Below are 23,979 nucleotides of genomic sequence, written 5' to 3'. Positions count from 1 at the left end.
AGTTCTTAAGCTGTGTCTTTTCCACTTCATTTTTCGGTATAAGAGTGATATAAGCATCTTTCCACGACTCCGGCGCTCTTTTCCCCTCCATAATTTCGTTGCAGACCTCCATTAATGGTTGAATTAAATAGTCTTTCATCACTTTATAATATTTGGAGGAAAGCCCGTCTGTGCCTGGAGACTTGCCAAGTTGCAGATTCTTAATGGCACCTTCAACCTCCTGTTCAGAAATTTTTCCATTCAATATTAGTTTGTTCTCTTGTGAAATATTTTGTAATCCATTTGTTTCTAAAAATTCGTCAATCCTGGTCTCATTTTGTGGCCCTTGTGCGTACAATTGTTTAAAATATCTCTGGAAACAGTCTTTAATCTCCTGTGGGTTTTGTACATTCCTTCCACTTACTTCAAGATTTGTCACAGTGTTTAGTTTTTGTCTTTTCTTCAGCTGCCATGCTAGCAGCTTTCCACACTTATTAGCTGATTCAAAAGTTCTTTGTCTCATTTGTTTAATCTTCCATTCTATGTCCTGATTAACCAATTTCAAATATTGTGCCTGATATAATTTGATTTCTCGCAGGATCTCCTGTGACTTTGGTTTAGTCCTTAGCCTCTTCTCTCCATCTCCAATTTTCTCCAAAATCTTTCATTTTCTTTCTTCTTGAAGTCTCCTCTTTAAGGTATTTTGTTGGATCAAAAAACCTCTCATGACCGCCTTACTCGCGTCCCAGATTATTCTTTTTTCTACAGTTGTCTTCAGGTTTATTTCAAAATAATCTTTCATAGTTTTTTGGGCCTTCTTAATAATTTCACAGTCTCTAAATAAGGTGTCATTCATTCTCTATCTAAAGGAACCAATCGGTGTTAATTTCATGTCCATTTTCACAGGATTATGGTCGGAGCAAGCTTTTGGGCAGATTTCCACTTTCCGTATCTTGGGTGCCATCCCTCTTGTAATCCAAATTTGGTCAATTCTTGTCCATGTCATATTGGCTTCAGAGAAGAAGGTCCCCTCTCTACCTAGGGGGTTTTTAGTTCTCCAAATGTCAATCAAGTCCATATTGTCTATCAATTCAAAGAAAGTCTTTGGTAGCCTTCCATCTTTTGTAACTACCTGTCTTTCAGATTTGTCCATGTTTGTTGACACAACTCCATTCATATCTCCCATCAAAATGATGTTTTGGTCCATATAATCGAGCAACGTCTCATGCAGTTTTTTATAAAAGTCTGATTTTCCCTCATTAGGTGCATAGACTCCAATTATTAAAACTTTTTCTCCATATAATTGTATTTCAATTGCAATGAATCGTCCATGTTCATCTTTAAACAAAAATTTTGGTGTCAATTTCTCTTTTGCATATATCACTACTCCTCTTTTTTTAACTTTATCCGATGAGATAAATTCTTGGCCTAATCTCTTATTTATCAATAATTTCCTGTGGAGTCTGGTTATATGTGTTTCTTGTAAACAAATCAAGTCCAATTGTTCCTTTTTTAACATGTGAAAAATTCTCTTCCTCTTGCTAGGGGAATTTAGACCCCGAATATTCCAAGTTAACATCTGCAGAGACATGTTGTAGTTATTATGACGTTCCTCCGACTGCTCCTAAAAGTTGTTCTTCCTCTGATGGTTGTGTCTCTTTCTCTGGCCGGTCCAACCCCAGGGGGTGCCTGCCCAAGTCAGGTGGTCCCAATCCTAATGCCTCCAAATCTTTTGTTCTTGCCTCCTTTCGTAGTTCTTCACCAAAATCTTTCAGGAAACTCACTTTATCTTCCTTTGATCTTATCTTAATTTTCTTTCCTTTGAATGTAAACGAGAGGCCTTGTGGAAATTCCCACCTGAAGAGGATGTTGTTCTTTCTTAGTAGGTCGACCAAATCACTGTAGTTGGTTCTAAGATCTAGTAGGTATTTTGGGATATCTTTAAAAATTTCAATTCTCTCACTTCCAATCTCAAGTGCTTTCTGGTAATGTAGACTCAGTATTTTATCTCTTTCTTCTTTTGATCTTAACGAAATCAAGCAGTCCCTCGCCTTGTTCTTCCTTCTGACCCTTCCCAGTCGAAAAGCACTCACTATCTTAATTTCTTCAGGGTCCAGACCCCAGAAAGGGTCCAGACCCCAGAAAGTCTCAAATTCCAATGTAAGGAACTCTATTAATTCTCCTTCCTCTGTTTCCGGGACTGCTCTTATTCTCAAGTTGGCCTGCTTTTCCTTAAGTTCAGTCAAAGAAAATTGTGCCTTGTAGTCATCCAGTTTTCTATTAATTGGCGGTATTTTTTCCTCTACTGCCAAGATCCTCTCTTTCGCTTCCTCTGCTGTCTGTTTAGTCTCCTTGGATTCCTGCAGTAGCCTGTCAATTGCCTGGGTATTAGAGTTCACTTTCTGCCCCACGTCATTCACTTTTTGTCCAAGGTCTTTAATAGTTGAGGTATTTAAGTCTATCTTGGTTGACAGATTTTGTAGAGCAGAGAGAATCTTGTCCAGTGTTGCAGAATCTGATCCTGCTGGTCCTGGTCCTTTAGCTTCTTCTCTTTCTGTGACTTGTGGGTCAGAAAGGCCTGTTAAAGATGGTCTTCTGTAATGTTGTTGTTGCTGTGTCAACAATTGCTGCTGTTGTCTAGTTTTATATTTTATAGCTTTCTCTTGCGCCTTCTCCTGGGCCTTATCTTGTGGTTTGTCTTGATCCATTCCTGCGCCGCAAGAAGTCAAGGTCACTTACACAGTTCTCACAGCTCCCAGGATTGTTTCTCAGCAATGATAAAAAGGCAGCTGCAGTGGAAAATCCCCAGCTACTGTAATTTGGTTGAATGTTAAGAAGGATGCCAGACCATAAATAATTGAGCACCACTAAATTAGACGTAATTTGGATGATAAGTGAGATTGAGGAAAATATAAACCTTTTGGAGAATTATTAGATTAAATTAAATGAATGAGATTTAAGAATGTAAACAAGATGATAAATTGCTGGAAAAAGTTTTACAATGATGTAAGTGGGAGCGGGAGACGTGAGGGAGTCCAAAGAAGCTTTGAAAATATGTTATGATACATGTCATATTGTTTATTATTTTTGCATTTTGTATTTAAAAAATCTCAATAAATATTTATATAAAAAAAAGGAAAATCCCCAGCTATAACACAAGATACCTCTAGGGGAGCAGAGTAGCAAAATGTTTCATGGATGACAACTATAAAACAGTATCTTCATAGGTATAATAATGTTACACAGATAGCAACAGTTGCAAGCTCAGATAGTCCCAAAAAGTTACCAATCTTTTGCAGAGGTCTACTGTAATAGTTACAATGTCATAAAACGGTGCATTCAAAGTGACCTTTCAGATACTTAAGGCAGACCGAAGTCAAGGATTGAGTGGTAGGTTCAAAACCCCCCCTTTCCACTTTTTTGGGGGGGTTCTTCTGTCAGGCAATGAGATTTAGCTCTTTATAAAAGTTCAAATTCTGTGGCTCCCAGCTCCATTGTCCCTTGCTTTTAAGCTGTCTACAAGTCGGCAAAGCAGGCTTCCTGATTAAACTTTGCTGATTTCAGGTTCAAATTCAAGATCAAAGTCCAGGAATCAAAGTGTCAAAGTCAGAGTCAAGTTGCTAGTTCTTTAAGTCCTTTCCTTTGATCCTTTCAAAGTTCCCCCAGTCTTACTCACGGGTAGATGTTTCAATTCGATGTTCACAGGAAAAAGGTCAGCGCTCTCCGGCAACTGCTATGCAGCTTCACTCCGTAGAAGTAGCGATCGACTCCCAGCACAGCGCAACCCCGCTCCGCTCCGGAGCTCTTTACAGAGCTCCTTTGACAGTTCGGGGTGCGCTCTGCGTGCCCACTGAGTCCCACGGCCCCAGGCTTCTCCCGCCTGCGGGTTTTTTAAGGGTCCTCCGCTTCGCTGCAGCGGTGGACCCGATTTCTACAGAGCTTCTCCCTCCGGTTAGAGGGAATCCGCCATTGCCGGTAGGCGCCGCCTCCGGAAGCGGTAGTTGTTTATCTCTTTGACATCTAATGGGAGGGTGTTCCACAAGGCGGGTGCCACTACTGAGAAGGCCCTCTGCCTGGTTCCCTGTAGCTTTGCTTCTCGCAATGAGGGAACTGCCAAAAGTCACTCAGCACTGGACCTCAGCATCCGGACAGAATGATGGGGGTGGAGTCGCTTCTTCGGGTATACTTGATGCTAATGATGTTATTACTTTTGTGACGTAACCATTCTCATAACACAACCTCACAAAAACTTTCTGTGGCCTCCCAGTTTAGAGATCCGGTGGCGCTGTGGGTTAAACCACAGAGCCTAGGACTTGCCTATCAGAAGGTTGGCGGTTCGAATCCCCGCAACGGGGTGAGCTCCTGTTGCTCGGTCCCTGCTCCTGCCAACCTAGCAGTTCAAAAGCACGAAGTGCAAGTAGATAAATAGGAACCGCTCCAGCGGGAAGGTAAACGGCGTTTCCGTGTGCTGCTCTGGTTCGCCAGAAGCGGCTTAGTCATGCTGGCCACATGACCTGGAAGCTGCACGCCGGCTTCCTCGGCCAATAAAGCGAGATGAGTGCCGCAACCCCAGAGTCAGCCACGACTGGACCTAATGGTCAGGGGTCCTTTTACCTTTTACTGTGGCTGAGGTAGCGACTTTGTGAATTCAAGGCAGAGCTACTTTCCCCACCTAAGTCAAAGGTCAGCCCCACTACTGAAAGGTAATCCCATCTCTTCTCAACCACTTGACAGCAGGATGGGGACCAAATCTGTGCAGGTGCTATTTTGTAGTTGATGGCAGCACAAGTGGATTATGTCCCATGTTTGGGTGGGGCATCAATGGATCTCAGCACTGCTCCCCTCCCCCCGCTTCTTAATCTTTAATTCCAGGGCATTGGGGTATTTTCTTCCTCGCCCCAATCCTCCTGAAAATGGTCTGTTTTATTTAGAATGCTCACCCTGCTCTGTAAATCCACTAGTCTCTCAAAGTGGCTTTGAGCAACACAGTCACATTCAAAAAGACTTGCACCTATATTCAAAGGAACACAGCACAGGGTTTTTTCAGGACACCCCCCCCCCCAGTCATTCTTGATATTCCCTTGTGATGGAAGGTAGCAAGCCTTCTGAGGATTTCTGGGGTGAGTTGGTGAGTTGGACAGAGCAGCTGAAAGTCACACAGGTCTCCCCTTACAATACACCTGCGCTACCCCTGATGTATGCTTGCATGCCACGTTTCTTCTTTAGGGGCTGTTACTTGCATTATGCAGCAGCAAATGCATTGCCACATGTCCAAGAAGCTTCCTTATACCAGGTCCATCTAGCCCAGCAACTTCCCAGAATCTCTGGCTGCCCCTGATTCCTTTTAACTGGCGACGCCAGGGATTGAACCTGGGAGGTTTTGTGCAGCGAGGAGCCAAGGCTAGTTAGGGCTCCCAGTTTGTGTACAGTGGTACCTTGAGTTAAGAACTTAATTTGTTCTGGAGGTCCGTTCTTAACCTGAAACTGGTCTTAACCTGAAGCACCACTTTAGCTAATGGAGCCTCCCGCTGCTGCCGCGCCACAGGAGCACAATTTCTGTTCTCATCCTGAAGCAGTTCTTAACCCAAGGTACTATTTCTGGGTTAGCAGAGTCTGTAACCTGAAGCGTTTGTAACCTGAGATACCACTGTATCTGTATAGTATACTAATTTGTCAGCTTGTTTTTCCTCATATGCATATGCGGTGTTTTTACATGTACACATTGCACTGTTTGTAAAAAAATACAGTGTGGAAAGGAGCCCTGATAAACACTGAGATGTCCCCCCAACCTCTGCTTAAAAACCTCCACCACCTCCTGAGGGAGTCTGTTCCACTGTCAAACAACGCTTACCACCAGAAAGTTCCTCTTGGTGTTTTGTTGGAATCTCCTTTTTTGTAACCATCTTATATTTGTGCATCTGGTTCTTCCTGCCAAAGCGCAGAGCCTTACATTTCTCCCTATTAAAGCTCATTTTGTTATTTTGGGCCCAAACTGTTACGGTCATCTTGAATCCCGATTCTGTCTTCTGCAGCATTGTCCTCCCCTCCCAGTTTGGTGTCACCTGCAAATTTGATGAGCATCCCCTCAATTCCTTCATCCAAGTCATTTATAAAGACATGGAACAATGGCAGGCCCAATGCAGAGATGATTAATGTAATTCCAAATCACAGCTATGGTCCAGGTGATATTGTTACCCAGGCCTGTTTTGCTTTAAGCCCTGTGCCCCAGGGGCTCACCACTGTGTTTAGAAAAGTAGCATGAAGATCTCTGAATTTAGCAATGCCGTTGTCATCTTTGGTGGGAATGATTTAAGCCCGCCTAATAATGATGGCAGTGCTATGAGTTGAAGGCGTTCCAGTATTCATGGCAGGGCAAGACAGAGTTGTCTGTCTGGAATTAAATAGAAAGTAAGTTAAAGCTGCATTCTAAAAGTGCTTGTAGTTTATATCTCGCTCTTCAATGAGATGAATATTAAATCATAAATAAAGTACACTACTGACAGCTGCAGTCTAATTTATATAGCCATAAAATTGTGCATTCTCTTAAAGTGGAGGCACTCGTGCATCAAAAGTGACACATGCCTGGGAGCAGTGTTTAGCTGGAAGAGAATAAATTGCTGTTCCACTGGCAGTGTTTTCTTATTATAATTAAATCACAATCGGAACTCTGACAAGCCTGCCAGAATGAGCAAGATTACATTGAAATTTAGGCAATAAAACAGTAATTTCCTAATTTCGACTCCTGACAAATATATATATATGAAGTATCCTGTATTTTCAGCAGCTGTGCTTTGGAAAGCTTATGGGCGAAATCAATATTTTGCTTTCACATATAGATTAAAAACAAAAACAAAAAAATTGGCCATTTACCCAGGGTCAGTTCTAGGATTTTTCAGTACCAGGTCAAGTTAAATTTTGCATCTCTCTCCATCTCGGCTCTGCTTCCCAAATCAACTGGGGGTATCCACACAGCCTCCAAGCCCCCATCTTCTTCTCTAACCCTGGCTCTCCTGCCTAGTTCTGCCCTTTCTGTTGCTGAATTCCAAGCTGGCAATTTTGCTGACAGAAGGGAAAGGTGTGTGTGCGTGTGTGTTTTATCTTGTGGTTACCACCCAATTTCAGGATGCTTATTCTACCACCACACACACGTGAACTCATGCACACACATACCATAGCTATTCATTTATTTTATAACAAATACTTGTATGTCGTTATTCATAATTTAAAAAAAAAATCAGAGCAGTTTACAACAGTTATACATAAAGCCATAAATAAAAATGTTAAAATCAGAAATCAGATAATTCTTATTATGGACTTCCCCAGCTGCAAAGGCAGAGAAGGCCTTTATTTAACATGTTGGCACCCCACCTTTCTTCCAAGTTGGGATTCAAAGCATTTGAAAAGCATCCTTTTGAAATATGAAGTAATAAGAACAAACTAGATGTGAAAGTACAACAAAACACATTTAGAACCAGCATTAAAATTCTGTTGTGGGCAACATCATCACTATTCTGCCTTGCTCAGACCCCACCTGGAATACTGTGTGCAATTCTTGGCGCCACAATTTAAGAAGGATGTGGGCAAGTTGGAATGTGTTCAGAGATCCAGGGTCTGGAAACTAAGCCATATGAGGAGTGGTTGAAGGAGCTGGGTGTGTTTAGCTTCAATTCTGGCGAGACCCTCCACTGGAGAATAGGCAAGAGCCAGGTCTGGATTTAGGTCTGGCCAGTCACAGCTTCATATTGGCCCCAACATGTCAGTATGGGACCAGCCACTAGCAGAGGTGCCCCATGTGTCTGTATTTTGTAAATCAAAATGCACTGAAGTAATATCCAGAATTAAAGCTGTCCAGTCGCTTAAGATCCAATTAGAGAAATGTAACAATTAAATAGATAACACTCGTGTAAAAGATGGGTCCCTTTCAGGCTACACCTCATAGATCAGCTTGAATAAGTGATTTCTGGTCATTGCCAAGGGGCCCAGAAATCACTTTTTATGTTTTCAGCTCAGATCATTTTGGTTGAGGGTGGCAAACCGACAGGCTGTATGCAGCCCCCAAGACATTCTTTCCCAGGGGCTCTTTACCTCCTGTTGGTCTCACAACCTTGCCTGGGTGTTTAATTATTGTGCCACATCTATGCCACATGAGGCGACAGGGTGAGATCTGCAATGGCGCTTCCTTTAGCTTTGTACCAATGAAATATTTAGTAACTGATCACTAATGTGTTCTCAAGAGCAGCCGAAACACAAAGCTACATGATGTGCACAAAGTGTTTTGCCTACGGGGAGTGCCATAGCATAGCCCCCCCCCCTTGCATTTATTGTTCCAGAGACACTTCTTGCTGACACTTTGAAGTTAAGCTTTCATGTCTGTCTGTGTCTGTGTCCGTGTGTCTCCCCATCACAGCTGAGTGTGTGCTTTCGTTTTGCAGTGACTTCCGAGCCGATGCCTTGCATTATTCACGGAAGAGAGGGGGTCAGTCCTTTCCCAGTCAATATTTCTGAGCATTTTAAAGGGACACAAGGCAGAGCATGGATCTGCCTTTTGCAAAAGAGGCGATGTTTGTTACCCTCCGGTCAATATGAAGATAGCAACCTGGAACATTTTACGCTTCCCCCTCTCTGGGGCCAGCTCACACAGCAAGGGCAGATTGCATCCTAATGGGTTTCTGTTTTAAAATCAGTTTGCAAAAGTTGGCCAAGTGGCCGCTAGGGGGCGTGTCATCACCTGCTTAGCACATGATTGCAGCTCTGCCTGAAGGCAACGTTAGTTCAGTGAAGTGGGTCTTTTTTGCTGGAGAGGGGCTGTGACTGTTCCCTGTGAGAGCCTGCTTTATTTAGCTCATCCAGATGGTTGGTATCTTTCGGGAACTGACAAAGCAAAGCATTTGCTACTTTGGCTTCCAGGGAGTAGCATCCAAAACGACACCTCTGCTGTGCTCATCCTTTTAGACCTTGTGCACTCCAAGTCAGTCCAAGGGGATGCTATGGGGTGCGAGAGAGAAAGCGACCAGGGCAGTTCAAAAAGGAGGGGAGAGGAATTGTGTCCGTGACGGCTGATCTGCTTGCACAACAGACTTCCACTGGCACAATGGAGCAACTTCTCCTTCCTTTCCCCACCCCACAAACCCCACCCACAGAATCCACCCCAGAGGATGGGGCGACCCTTCTTATCAGATTTTGGGGTGGATGGGGAGATGAGAGGAAGTCCTGTTGCGTGAGTGGCACTCCGGGCAGCGTTGAGGACAGTCCTGTGTAGAAAACAAATACAAGACCTGCAACACAAGCTGAATAATAATAATTAACTGCTCATCAATTTCTGGCACATTTAACCCTGTCCAGTTGTAACTGCCTTTTGCAATTAGTCTGGAACGTTGGTCACACTGACAGTGTAAGTAGCTTGGTTCCTGCGATGCATGAGATGAAGAGCTCCGTGTGACTTTTTTCTCTTTTACTGGCTTAATTTTTCACTTTTCATTTTCATATTATTCTCTGGAACAGCTTGTGGTATATCTGTTAGGGTGGAACAATCCCACTCACGGAGTCCCCCTGCTGTGCTATTCAAAGCTCTGTGATAGGTCCTCTAAGAAGTAGCTCTGACGATGAACTGTTGTGATTACCAAATCAGTTTTGTTAATGCCCAAAGTCCAGAAGGGTTGCTGTTAAATATTGTGATCAAGCATGTGAAAAATTACTGGGAAAGGACTATTTTAAGGAAATTATCCCATCCAATAGCTGCAGGTGCCCACTGCAGGGCACTTAGAATAACTAATGTATAATTTTGATTACTACATTTTGAGGCTCCGAGTGAGTCATTACCAAAAAGCTTTACTAGTAGGAGAATGGACCTTGGCAGCAAAGAATAATGTAAAATATGTAATTTCAACTTCTGCATAACTTGAGAGTGAAAACCAGCTAAAGCATTGTCACAGTCTTGCATCCGTTTGTGCCTTAGATTTTGCTCCGGGAGGGGTGCAAGAAGATTCTTGTTGCTGACTCGCTTTCCTTGCTGAAAAAGATGCACCGAACACAAATGAGAGGAGTCCTTGTGGATGGTATGTTCAACACATCTCTGGAAATTTCTGAAGCATAAAAGCTTCCATTGCTTAAATCCAAACTCTTTGGATTACTTCCATAATATTATGTTATTGACATATCCTAAAATGTAGGTTGCAGTATGTGGTTCTTAAATCTTTATTGGACTTTGAACTGTTTACCATGGGATTACCTTTATTAGTAACAAAACACATGACAGAAAACATCTAAATACGTGTACAAATTTTCTATTGCCTTATTTAGCCTGCAAAATAGTTTTTAGGGCATATTAAAGGTATCAAGTTCTTATCCTCATGGAGTAGCAGTTAATGCGCATTGTGGAGAGTCTCTTTATTGAATATTACCTATACAGTGGGCCAGTTTTGCATGTAATGCTAAGCCAAACTATGGTTTGGCATTAATGTGTGGGTTCCTGCAAAAGAGGTTGTAGCTGCTTTGCTCCTCTATTCCTGGTGCTGTGAGCTGAGCCATGGTTTGGCTTGGTTTGTCATCTGAACCTGGATTCAGTGATTTATCTCATTCCAGACCCGGCACAATCCACAGTTTGTGTTTAGGTAAACAGTTTGTGGTTGGTTTGCTCGAGACAAACCATAAGCCCAGGGCTTAGCTCACTGCAGTGGGAGGTCTGGGGGAGCAGTACAGCAACTCCAGTCTTCTCTCTGGGAACCCTTATTCATTAATGCCAATCCATAGTTTTGGGATGCAGGTGGCGCTGTGATCTAAACCACTGTGCCTAGGGCTTGCCAATCGGAAGGTCAGTGGTTCGCATCTCAGCGATGGGGTGAGCTTCCGTTGTTCTGTCCCAGCTCCTGCCAACCTAGCAGTTTGAAATCACACCAAAAATTGCAAGTAGATAAATAGGTACCACTCAGGTGGGAAGGTAAACGGCATTTCCGTGCGCTGCTCTGGTTTCGCCAGACCCGGAAAAACTGTCTGCGGACAAACGTCGGCTCCCTCGGCCAGTAAAGCAAGATGAGCGCCGCAACCCCAGAGTCGTTTGCGACTGGACTTAACTGTCAGGGGTCCTTTACCTTTACTTTTTTAAGCCAAAGTTTGGTTTAGCATTCTGTGCAAACCATCTCATTGCGTGCAAACCTGCCTGAGATAGGTGGTATAACATTATTCAGATAAATTGTTGTGACTTGTACCTGTTCTTTTTCTTACAGAGGAGAATATATGTGAAACATGCCTTTCCCCTATACTGCCTACAGGTAGGATATTTTGTGTCCAAAATGCAAGGCCCCCCATAGAGAAGATCTCTGGCTGTTAGGGTGCTCTGAATGGGTGGTGGTTGTGGAAGATAGTGAGCAGCCCTCAAGGGGCTGTCCTCAAACTCACTTCCTGCTCCTTTCCCCTTTGCACTACTAGAAAAAATGATGGCGTTGGTAATAAACCATTTCAGTTTTGATTTCCTGTGACCCTGTACAAGCAATCTAATTTACCTGTGTATCAGGGGTGGTGTGTCCTGTTTAGCTACCTGAGGTGAAATTAGAAGGTGCCATTCTGCATAGCATCCCTTACCTGGGTCATGTGGCGGTGGTGACAGGGTTCAGGTGAGGTTCCTTGCAGAGTTCTCGAGAGATTTGGGGAGATCTTTCCAGAAGCCACTCTTGGTACCACCTCTGCTTCTCCACCAGCAGCAGGGCACCCATGAAGCCTGAGGTGGCTTCTTCAGCCTGCCTCGTGGGTAAGCTGGCCCTGCTTGGCATATACTACAATATACCACATACAGTAGCCACGTCTGTGTTTTTTTTCCTACGCAGCTTCCCTGGAAGGGACAAACTAGGTTGCTCCAGGGTATAGAGCAATCAGCCTCTATATCCTTTGCTGCTAGCCTTTCTTCTGATTCACTTAAACCAGGGGTGGTGGGGTCCAAGAACTGAAGGTTTATTTCACAATAGATGCTAAGAACAGGTTTTCTAATGCAATACGATTCATGCCCTGCATCAGTTTATGTATGTGCAGCAGAATGTTGCGGATATGCTTAGAATGCAAATGACCGTCTCCAGAAATGCAGCTGTTTTATTTGAAGGAAGTGTTGGGTGCTCATGGAAAGCTAGTGTTGCTCTTGAATTGTGGAGCTCTGGGTTCAAATCTCCACTTGGACATCAAGCTCTTTCCTGGAGCATAGCCAGTCAAGCACTGTGTTTCTAAGAGCATGGAAACATTAAAAAAACATTTTAACATGGTCAGTGTAAGGTCATGTGATGTTACCATAAAAAGGTAGGGAACACAAAATTAATTTGCCTGCCCTTTGAAAAGTGTGTGTGTGTGTGTGTCCACACAAACTTCAAAATGTCCTTGGGTATTGCTGCTTAATAAGCTGCTGTATATTGAGGTAGCATCTATCTTGGTGCTTTTTATAGCCTTCAGCTCATGTATTTTGCTAATACATCATGTATTTTTCTCTCTTCTCTTGCCAGATGCATCTAAATCTTTCAGTGTAACAGTGTTTCACTGCAGGCATATGTTCCACAAAGAGTGTTTTCCTGAACTTAGCACAGTAAGTAACCAGCTTAATCTCTGTGGATTCTAGAAATTGCTATAGTCAAAGACAAAAGGACAAATAAGTTATTTTTGCCGTCTGCTGAGCAGGGCAAGCCTTTATCACGGATTATAAAATAATTATAGTAATTGTTCTTAGCTGGATCTCAGTAGGTGTTTAATACCAAAATATTGAGCCCATCCAAATAACCTCTTCCGCCCCTTCGCCTCACAGCTCCACAGGTTTTAAAAACTGCTTCCATTAGCAAGAAACTGTGGTCTCCACTCAGCCAGATATTAAATGTAACTTTGATATCAAAGGGGGAACATTCAACTTGATTCTGACAAAAAGGAAACATTACTTTCTTTTTATTGCAAAGATAAAGAATAATGTACGTATTTCAATGTGATCTTAGTGAGAGCCCCAAATATAGCTTGGTGACTGCAAAGTTAAGGAGACACCTCAATCCAGGGGTCAGCAATTTTTTTCAGCAGGGGGCTGGTCCACTGTCCCTCAGACCTTGTGGGGGCCCAAACTATATTTTGAAGAAGAAGTAGAAGAAGAACGAATTCCTGTGCCCCACAAATAACCCAGAGATGCATTTTAAATAAAAGCACACATTCTACTCATGTAAAAACACGCTGATTCCCGGACCATCCGCAGGCTGAATTTAGAAGGCGATTGGGCCAGATCCGGTCCCTGGGCCTTAGTTTGCCTACCCATGCCTTAACCTGTAGAACAAACTCTTATGTTACATATCAAGGTCAAAATACTTGGCAAGTGATTGAAAACATGGTATTTGGGTTGCAGTCCTAGACACAAGGACAAGCAAACTGCAGTTAGTTTAAAGAAATGAAGTGAATATAAACTCTGCATTCACCATCTTGCTGAGAAGCCTGTAACATCCATTGGACAGAGAGAGAGAGTTTACTGTTTCTTGAAAGAATTCTATCTCGTGACACATTTTGTTTTACCAGTTTTGTTGTAAAATTACATCTTTTTCCTGTTTAACTTCCATAAGTCTCCAAAGTGCTAGAGTTTTCTTTTCTTTTTTTGGTGCACTGTTCCTGGAGGTGCTGCAATGCCAGGTTGATGCATGGAATGGCCGGATTATCTCTTCTTTCAGTTTACTAAACTGAGATTACCGTATTTTTCGCCCCATAGGGCACACCAGCCCATAGGGCACACCTAGTTTTTTGGGGGGAAATAAAGAAAAAAAATTTATTCCCCCTCCCCAGGTACGGGGCTGGGGCGGGGGAAGCCCAAGCTTCCCTGACCCCAGCCCCCAGAACAGGCTTCTGGGTGCAGGCAACTCTCCACAAGCCGTGGGAGAGCTGCGCGACTTCACACAGCTCTCCCACGGCTTGCAGAGAGCCGCCCGAAGCCTGAAGCCTGGGGGGCGCTGAGCTCAGCGCCCCCCAGGCTTCTGGGTGCAGGCAGCTCTCCCACAGCTTGCAGATAGCTTCCTGAAGCCTGCATTCACCCCATAGGACGCACACACATTTCCCCTTCATTTTTGGAGGGGAAAAAGTTCGTCCTATAGGGCGAAAAATATGGTATATTGAGTGAACACATCCAATGCTCATTTTTTGTTTAAGTATGTATGTTGCCTTTCCAGGCTATGCATGTCAGGAGTTCAGCCTACACTCGAGTAGGACCCTGGTAGAGACACATGCCCGACTGGCATGTTCCCTCCCTCCTGGTCGATCGGGAGCTTCAAAAGCTTTCTTCTGCCTGAACATCACAGTGACCGATGCCAACCGACACCGGCACACTTAGGGATCTACAGAGTTTGCGCATCATGCATGACAGACCTCAGCAACTCAGCATTTTGGCTAATCTACTTTATTTACATATAAACACACACACGGAGCACTGCAACATGGCTCCCTCTCTCTCTAGCATCAGACAGGAAAGAGAAAAAGGACAAAAGGCAATACAGTAGTCCCACTTCATGGAACACAGTAACACAAACATCCTGTCTCCGTCACTTCCCACTCTGTGGAGTCAAAACATATACCATCATGTGAAAGACAAAAATCCCGTGACTGCAATCATAGATCAGGAATTCTAACAATGCAGCCCTGCTCAAGACATCTCACATCATATAGTAAAAGAATAAAATGCAATTTTAACAATAGCAATTTAATCTAATAGCCAGCAATAAAATAGTGAAATATTAAAACAAGAAAATGGAGCAAAACAGAATGTGTGAAACTTAACTGCGTTTTCTATAAGGCAGCAGCAGTATCATCATCATATATCTGTTTTAAAATTATATTTACTTAACTGCCATAATCTTCTTTTTATGTGGCATGTAAGCATTATATAAATCCCTAAAAACTAATACCTTCCATAGGCCTATTGCACAGGTAGGTTAACATCCGAATAACCATGTACCGTATATACTCGAGTATAAGCCAACCCAATTATAACCCGAGGCACCTAATTTTAGCACAAAAAAACTGGGAAAACTTATTGACTTGAGTATAAGCCGGTTCACCACACCACAAACCTGGTGGTGGTGGCAGCGGCGGAGGAAGAACAAGCAGCCCAAAAGGGCTGCTTTTGGGCTGCTCATTCCTCCGCTGCTGCCACCAACAGTGGCAAAGGCGGCGGAGGAGGAAGGAGCAGCCCAAAAGGGCTCCTTTCTTGCCACTCGTCCCTCCACCACCACGGCCCGCCTCACTTGAGTATAACCTGAGGGGGGCTTTTTCAGCATAAAAAAATGTGCAGAAAAAGTCGACTTATATTCGAGTATATATGGTATTATGTCTGTATGCCTAAGGGATCATTGGACTTAACAGTTCTCAAACAGAAGCCACCATGGAAGCCACCTCCCAATAATACATTTGAGGGGGCAAGGTCCCTGAAAGTTAAGGGGCATTGCCATTCAAATGGGGTGTGGGTGTTGTGAACAATTATGCAGGGCAGAGCTTACCTGGGACACCCCCCCCCCCAATATTTTATTCAAGTTGGTACCACTGGAAGCTACTATGCCACACAGAAAACCACTTCCAAAACTAGAGTGTTATATGGCATGGGAGGCTGATGTTCAATGAATATTAATATAATATAGTGTTGCTTTTTACTGCTACCAACTTGGATGGCTTTGAAAGAGGATCAGACAAATCTATGGAGAATAAGGTTGTCCTTGGGGGGAAATGCTCAAAATTGCACTACTTGCACATAAGCTCTTAGGCATAGCTCTTTGGATCTTAGCCACAGCCTATTTGTTTTCGGCCATGTGCATGTATTTTGGCACAAATGTGCCTAGAAATAATATGCAATCGATTTACAAAACCAATATTTTTTTGTTTTTGTTTTCAGGATTCGTCAGTACACTTCTGTAACATCTGCAGTGCTAAACACAGAGGTCCAGGCAGCGCCATCTTGGAGATGAAAAAATAATATTCTTTGGCATGTTGAGAGCTTATATTCTTCTATGTGTGACTACTTTAATGTGGCTCAGTGGAGCAGTGCTTCATTGTCAATATGCTACACACTGTGTGCATATGCGTATGTAACTTTGGCTGTGGATGTAGTAAGAGGGTTTCTTTAAATCATCCAGCTCACTGATATTTCCTATGTGGATTTAAAGTGCTGGCAGCCAGGAAGTAATCAATGTGTTCCCTAATATACCATTGTGCAGTTCAGATGCGGTCACCTGTATGCTTGCTTAATCTCTACTAATTAATGAAAAGTAAACCTAAGTGGGGAAGTCATTGAGTTGATACGGTCTGTTTACAAAGTTAAAGCCTGTTAACAGGCTTGAAGTCGTAGCTGAAATTGCAGTTTGATCTTTCTACACGAGCGCATGAACTCTTTGGGGCTCCACATTCAGGAACATGTACACGCATCGCCTTTCCAAGATCAACTTGTGTTCTGTACCTTATCCTTTTATTCAGCGGACCTCAAAACAGTTGTAGTTTCTAAGATGTGAAGATGATAAAACAAAAACAAAAAACCCTGCCAATTGACACCAGGGCTCTACCTACTTTGAGCATCCTATTTACTACATAAGCCAACCAAATGCCCCCAGGAAGCTGACAAACACGGCGTGAAGGCACAGCCCTCCCCTGTAGTGTGTTTCCAACACCTGTTATTCATAGGTATACTGCCTCTGGTCTTGGAGGTTCCATGTCAATCTGTCCATCTATTTGCCATGACGGCTCATACCTTTCCTGAGTTTTTCTAGGCTGCCAGTCGCTAAGAAGTCACCAAGCGCTTCCATCTCTGCACCAGAGGTACTACCCCATCCCCTAAACACCCCATTGGATGCAGTTGTTGTTTAGTCGTTTAGTCGTGTCCGACTCTTCGTGACCCCCTGGACCAGAGCACACCAGGCACTCCTGTCTTCCGCTGCCTCCCGCAGTTTAGTCAAACTCACGCTGGTAGCTTCCAGAACACTGTCCAACCATCTCGTCCTCTGTCGTCCCCTTCTCCTTGTGCCCTCCATCTTTCCCAACATCAGGGTCTTTTCCAGGGAGTCTTCTCTTCTCATGAGGTTGCCAAAGTATTGGAGCCTCAGCTTCAGGATCTGTCCTTCCAGTGAGCACTCAGGGCTGATTTCCTTAAGAATGTATAGGTTTGATCTTCTTGCAGTCCATGAGACTCTCAAGAGTCTCCTCTAGCACCAGAATTCAAAAGCATCCATTCTTCGGCAATCAGCCTTCTTTATGGTCCAGCTCTCTCGCTTCCATACATCACTACTGGGAAAACCATAGTTGGTGGGTGGAAAATATACGATGTGTATAATGTCTATAGCAGGAGATCTTTGTAAACACATTGGGAAGGCACATACGGCTCCAAAGATCCTTTTCATGCCACCCCACATTTAGTGGGTTCTGTGCGTGCACCAGTTCTTGGCCCTTGCATGCATTCGCATGAGCCAGATAGCTGCCACAAGCAGAAGGCAAACAGCATCTGCTTCACAGTGGGATGGTTGTGCAGTGGCTCATTTCTTTGTCATGATGCCACAACGAAGCAAAAAGCCAACGCCCTTTTCTCCAGAGGCTCTAGATTTGCAGTAGCTACATGGATGTGCTACAAAACTTTCTCTGCTCGTCCCCCACCCCCTGGCTGCTAAACAGGTTTCGTAGACCATAGCATCCTGTTAGTAAAATAAACTAAATGAAATGGGGAGAATAAAACTGTCTTTAAGTACATGTAACCACATTATTTTCCTGTGCCTCTTGTTGTTTAAACCTAAGTCTTTCTGACCCATATATTAGTACCATCATCTGGATTACATAATCCCAGATGTTTGCATATTGTTTCGTGAGCTCATCTGTCCTCTCTGAACTATATTGTGCTATATGATAGAGTCGCAGCTTTTTTTTTTAAAAAAAGAGGAAGATTAAATCCTAGTAAAAGCTTACTTTAGCCTCATTTTGTGGATCTGTATGATTGCAATAATATCTGTTTCCATAGCATCTACATGGATCCTATACAAAAATCAGTAGTGAGAAGAAAAAATTATGTCAGTTCTTGGCATGACTAATGCTTCTGTCTGGCTTTTGTCCATTGTAATGGTTCTCTTTATAAGTGAGCATGATGTGCGAACGATCTCGTCTGCTGCAAATAGGACCTGGTTTTTGGCATATTACGTTGTTTCACGACGGTTTCTGTAATTGCCTTTTTCAGTTAATAGACAGTAGCTTGCAGCTTTATATACCATATTTTTCCATGTGTAAGACTGTGCTTTTTGCTAAAAAAAAATAGGCAAAAATTGGGTGTCCTCTTATACACAGGTAGTGAACGCAGAGGTGGGGGGACGTGGTATTAATGGCAGTAGCAAGCAGGAGATTGGCTGTGGCAATTGAGCAGGTGATTGGCGGCAAGTGGGCGGGTGGGCTGTTGGTGGCGGGGAGCAGGCAGATAATTGGTGGCTGAGGCGAGGTGTGCGATCGGCAGTGACCTCCCCCACCCCACCCCACCCCACCCCACCCCACCCCAAAAAGCTAAACAACTTAATTTCTTAATTTTGGGTTTAAAAAAATAGGGGGTGTCTTATACACAGAAAAATACGGTATGTTAGGGCAGTGGTTTTCAAACAATGAATCCTGGGTTTCCTCTCAAGTCACAGGTTTCCCATGCCTGTTGTAAGGAAAGCACTTTACCTTCCTTAGACTTTACCTTTTCTGTCCTTATTAAGTCCTAGGGACAGCTCAGTTGGTAGAGCATGAGACTCTTAATCTCAGGGCTGTGGGTTCGAGCCCCATGTTGGGTGAAAGATTCCTGCATTTCAGAGGGTTGGACTAGATGACCCCCATGGTCCCTTCCATTCCAACTCTGTGATTCTAAGTCCTGTGCATATGTAGCTGGGTGTAAGTTTGTTGAACTTAGTGGGATTTATTTCTGAGTAGTCTTGCATAGCGTTTGGTTGTACAGTGCTAAATCCTCTTGCCACGTTCAATTTTGCAAACTTTCCCCCTAGAGGTAAATTCAATTCAAATTAAGTAAGAGACTGAAATAATTCTCCCCCACCCCATAAGGCCAGTGCACTTGGAATGAAAATTTAAAGGCATGTCAATTATGTAGACTTTAATCTATTTCCCATGGTTATTGGCAGGAGATAAACCCTAAGATGTAGCTGCATCTGCTGCTAAAGCCAAATCTGACTTCAGTTGACGGATTTAAAAATAAAACCCTGAACTAACATGTACTAAGAAGAAATGTTTTTAAAGATGTCCACCCACCCGCTTCCCCCATCTCCCCAGGAAAATATTAACTGGTAAAAGTGGTTCCCCGAAGTTTGTGTGGTGATTCTTAGATGGGAAAATGAGAAGAAGAGGAGGAGGAGGAGGAGGAGGAGGAGGAGGAAGAAGAGTTTGGATTTGATATCCCGCCTTTCACTCCCTTTAAGGAGTCTCAAAGCGGCTGGCAGTCTCCTTTCCCTTCCTCCCCCTCAACAAACACTCTGTGAGGTGAGTGGGGCTGAGAGACTTCAGAGAAGTGTGACTGGCCCAAGGTCACCCAGCAGCTGCATGTGGAGGAGCGGGGAAGCGAACCCGGTTCCCCAGATTACGAGTCCATCACTCTTAACCACTACACCACACTGGCTCTCACAAAGATGATATATTTTCCCTACCGAGAGAGAAACTTGAAGCAAAAAAACCATTGTTCCTTTTTTAAATTCAAACAACTTGAAAGAGTAGTTTGAGACCCTCTTTGAAAGTTTAACGATCACCTGAACAGCAGAGAACCATGTCATGTGTTATGCTGGAGACACCTCAGTTTGCCAACAAATCAACCAGCCTGATGCACATGCCTGTATGATATTGCGTGTGTGTGTGTCACAGTCACACTTTACATTTTTAGGCCAATCCAAAGTATACCCTCAATATTATGTGAGGCTTGTGAAATCAGGAAGATTCTGCTTTGTACAAAACTGCTAATTTTAAGTGCTGGGGATTGTAAATAACTAGAATCCTTAGGCAGTGAGACACCGAGACATTGAGGTTCTGCTTCAATCCAGAAGCTGCCTTGACAGATTGTAGAAGGTCTATTTTGTCTCTTATTTGCTTCTTGCTTTGTGATGTTGAAGTCCTGCTCCTCGGTGCACTGAGAAGGATTAATGCCATGAACTACACTTCTAGGCACGGGTCCTTCTTTGGATTTGGTTTCCATGAACGGAAATGTGTTCTGCTTCAAAAGTCCAAGGCTATGAAGTAAGTGTGGGCTCTGGGCTGTGTGGGCATCTATTAGATAGTTCTTTTGGGGGAGGAGCTCCTTCAGGCAGCACCGTTCTCCACTCCAGTATGAATGAGGGAGAGTGGGGCAGCTGAAAAATATTGGTAACTTGGAAGTAGTTTTCAATTTAAAGCTAATGGGGATTCAATCACAAGTTCATTTTCTACAGAATTTCATTTAAAGTAAACATTCGGAAATAACAATATGTGCTAGACTCTTTTTTTAATTAAACCTGCCATTCGGCTGCAAACCGTGAATTGCTGCCAAATGCTGGTATAAATCCTTCAGAAATTACAGCATCTCCATTGCTCATTGATCCTGGCCAAGCAGCCTAGAACTGGAATTCTGCTGTTGAATTCCTGTTGAAGTTATCTGTGTGACCAGAAACTTTCCGGTGCTCATATGGGCATAGTTGTACATGTATTCTGGACCCTGCTATTATCAGATACTCCATGTTTACATTATGCAGATGGACTTAAAGTCTAGCCAATCTGGCAGACACTGCAGTTGGGGAGAAAGCATGCCAAATGGGAAGGACAGAAATGGGGGTGAGCTGCAATTGGATTGATGTACTTGAGTCAGAACAGTTAAATATTTTAATTAAAACATGCAGTATCTGGCTGGCTGATCTGCCCCCTTTTGGATATAGCATCATCTCTGCCTCTCCACCCAGTATTTTCAAAGCCAAATATTTATGGCTCCAAGGTAGATAAATGAACTAAAATTTCAGTTGAGTAATAAACTAGGCACCTCTTTTAATAGGCGAAGTTGTGAATCAAAGGACACAATCTCTGAGGCATTTATTTATTTGGAAGATTTATATGCCACTAAACATTATCAAAGACAACTGTGCTGTACAACAGATGAAAACAGTTCTGCAAAAAGAAATATAATACAGTGGTGCCTCGCAAGACGAAAAGAATCCGTTCCGCGATTCTCTTCATCTAGCGGTTTTTTGGTCTTGCGAAGCAAGCCCATTGACGGCTTAGCGGCTTAGCGCTATTAGCGGTTTAGCGGCTTTTATCGGCTTAGCGGATAAGCGGATTAGCGGCTTAGAAAAAGGGGGGAAGGAAAAAAAACCCGCAGGAACTCGCAAGACATTTTCGTCTTGTGAAGCAAGCCCATGGGAAATTTGTTTTGCGAAGCACCTCCAAAATGGAAAACTCTTTCGTCTAGCGAGTTTTCCGTCTTGCGAGGCATTCGTCTTGCGGGGCCCCACTGTATTGCAGTTCTAGTATATTACTGTAATAGAGAATGAGGAAAACTATTAGAATACCCTGTACCTTGCACGCTTGTTACTTTCTCGTGCATTCTCTTTTCTCTCACACACAACTGATGGAGGAGGAGAGGCTGATACAGGGAGAGGTGTTCCTGCAGGTCTTTGGTTCTCAAGCCATTTAGGCTTTAAAAGTGAGCATCAGCACCCAGAATTGGGCGTGTAAGCAAATAGGGATTCCATTGCAGGTATAATGCGATCCCTCTAGGTTGTTCTGTTCAAAATTCTGGCAGCTGCATTCTGCACTAATTGAAGTTCCATGTAACCTTAAAAGGCAACCCCACATACAACATTACAATCCTAGGTTACCAGAAAATGGGCAACGCTTGTCAGGCTATTCCTATCCAGGAATGCATGTTGTTGGTGAACTAACTGAAGCTGGGAAAAGGCTGTCGTCATCACCAAGGCCACCTGGGCCTTGAGCAACAATGCTGGATCCAGGATTACTTCCAAACTACATACTTGTTCCTTCAAGGGGAGTGCAGTCCACCTGGAACAGGCTTCACACCTGATTCCCAGACACAGGAACCACAGTATCCCCATCTTGTCAGGATTCAGATAATTGATTTGCTCATTAGGTGGCCATAGGTGAGCCATTGTCTCCCAGACTCAGTCCCTGTCTGCTTACATGAGTTTGTTTGTGTGTTTATGGCTAGCTATACCTCCCTGCTCATCTATATATGCTGAGCATTTTGATGATTTTTGGGGGGAAGGCAGGGAGCATTGTTTAACTTTACATACAGATAGGTAGCTGTGTTGGTCTGCCATAGTCAAAACAAAATAAAAAAATTCCTTCCAGTAGCACCTTGAAGACCAACTAAGTTGCTGGTCTTAGTTGGTCTTTAAGGTGCTACTGGAAGGATTTTTTTTATTTTGTTTTAACTTTACATAGTTTAAAAGACTGCTTCTTCGCATATGGCTAAGTAGAAAGCTAGCAAAGAAGCATTTAAAAGAAATCTTCAAGGAACAGATTTTTTAGAATTTGTTATTGAGTCGGACAATATAGAGGCTAATTTTATTCTATTCCATCTTACATTTTTGCCATGTTGTCACTGGAATTATGCCAACGATAAATTGTTTTGCTCCATTCAGCGTTATGTAGAACATCCCTGAGGACTAATAACGGGTTGCAGCATCAGATTCCATCCATGATGAATGTTCCAGAAGAGCTATAAAAATCTATAATCTAATATCTTCACATATTATGATAAAATATCAAGCTACTCAAAGCGCTGAGTCACCCAAGAGGAATACTTACATATCTGGATGTATGAACCTAAGGGATGAACAACTTTCATCTGGTGTTAGGGCTGCAAGGGCTGCAACTGTTATGCTTAACAAAAAAAAAGTATCATAACCTCACTAGACAAATTATACCATCAGCCTAATTATAAAACATAAAAATAACAGTCCTCAAACGATCATCATGCGTGATCCTTTGGGAATGGGAAGCACCAGTCTTAATAGTGTTATGGCCTCTGTACCAACTGTTTAAAAATTCATCTTAGTCCTCTATTCATACTGCACCACTTCAGCTGGATCACTTTGCAGCATTTGATACTCATGTTAACCTCTTTCCCTTCCCCCACTGCCTAGTCACTGACTTGCATTCCTGGGTAAAAAACAAACAAAAAACATTTAACATTGGCTGATTGTGTGTTGTAAGCAGACAATGTAAGCTAGGAGTCAGCAAACTTTTTCAGCAGGGGGCCGGTCCACCGTCCCTCAGACCTTGTGGGGGGCTGGACTGTATTTTTTTTGGAGGGGGAATGAGCAAATTCCTATGCCCCCAAAATAATCCAGAGGTGCATTTTAAATAAAAGGACACATTCTACTCATGTAAAAACACGCCGATTCCCAGACCGTCTGCGGGCCAGATTGAGAAGGCGATTGGGCCGGATCCGGTTGCCTACCCATGCTGTAAGCAGTTCAAATCAGCACCCTGGACAGCTCCTTTGCCGTTTCTCCAAGGATCCGATGTGCTTCTGTTTACCAATGTCTGCCACTTGTTAAGTATCATCCGAGTTTTGCTTTTTAATAGTAAAAAAGCACAAATGTAAGTTGGCACCCTTGCTGGCTGTAAAATAAACCTAAATAAATGATAATAGATGTGCCTTCTAAAAATAGAGAAAGCAAACGTGTACTGCAAAGTCTTGGTGTGTCTTATTGAGCTTTCCAACTGTGAAGGAGTTGCTTTAAAACTATCCCAATTATAACTAACTTGACTGTACACCAAGCAGCTACTACAACTGCACCAACAAATTAATGAATTGATGAATGGCTTCCTCCTGTTCCACACCTTAACACTCTTAGCCAATTCACCTCCCAGGCCTGGATTTCCTATTTCAATGTGGGTTAAATTTTATTTTTCTGCTTTTTGTGAGGGAAAGATTCTGCAATGGGTCATAACTCAAGTCATAGCTTTTGCATGTAAAAGGTCTAAGGTTCAGTCTCTGATAACTCTAGATAGGGCTAGGAAAGACTCCTC

At 43.2% G+C, this 23,979-nt stretch overlaps 1 protein-coding gene across 2 annotated transcripts in view; it reads left to right on the top strand.

Annotated features, from left to right (window-relative positions):
- The window catches only part of VPS41 (VPS41 subunit of HOPS complex), a 121,513-nt gene extending 103,613 nt beyond the window's left edge, over window positions 1–17,900 (top strand). For both annotated transcript variants that reach the window (XM_079947532.1, XM_079947533.1), the window contains exons 26-29: window positions 9,935–10,034; window positions 11,202–11,246; window positions 12,459–12,538; window positions 15,851–17,900. In XM_079947532.1, the coding sequence (XP_079803658.1) occupies window positions 9,935–10,034; window positions 11,202–11,246; window positions 12,459–12,538; window positions 15,851–15,931 (306 nt within the window). In that variant the 3' untranslated portion in view covers window positions 15,932–17,900. The remainder of the gene's footprint in view (window positions 1–9,934; window positions 10,035–11,201; window positions 11,247–12,458; window positions 12,539–15,850) is intronic.
- Window positions 17,901–23,979: the final 6,079 nt, after the last annotated feature.

Source organism: Podarcis cretensis, assembly GCF_951804945.1.
Source record: "Podarcis cretensis genome assembly, chromosome: 12".
Taxonomy (NCBI): domain Eukaryota; kingdom Metazoa; phylum Chordata; class Lepidosauria; order Squamata; family Lacertidae; genus Podarcis; species Podarcis cretensis.
The sequence above is the reverse complement of the archived record's forward strand: the minus strand, read 5'-3'. Positions and strand labels throughout refer to the sequence as shown.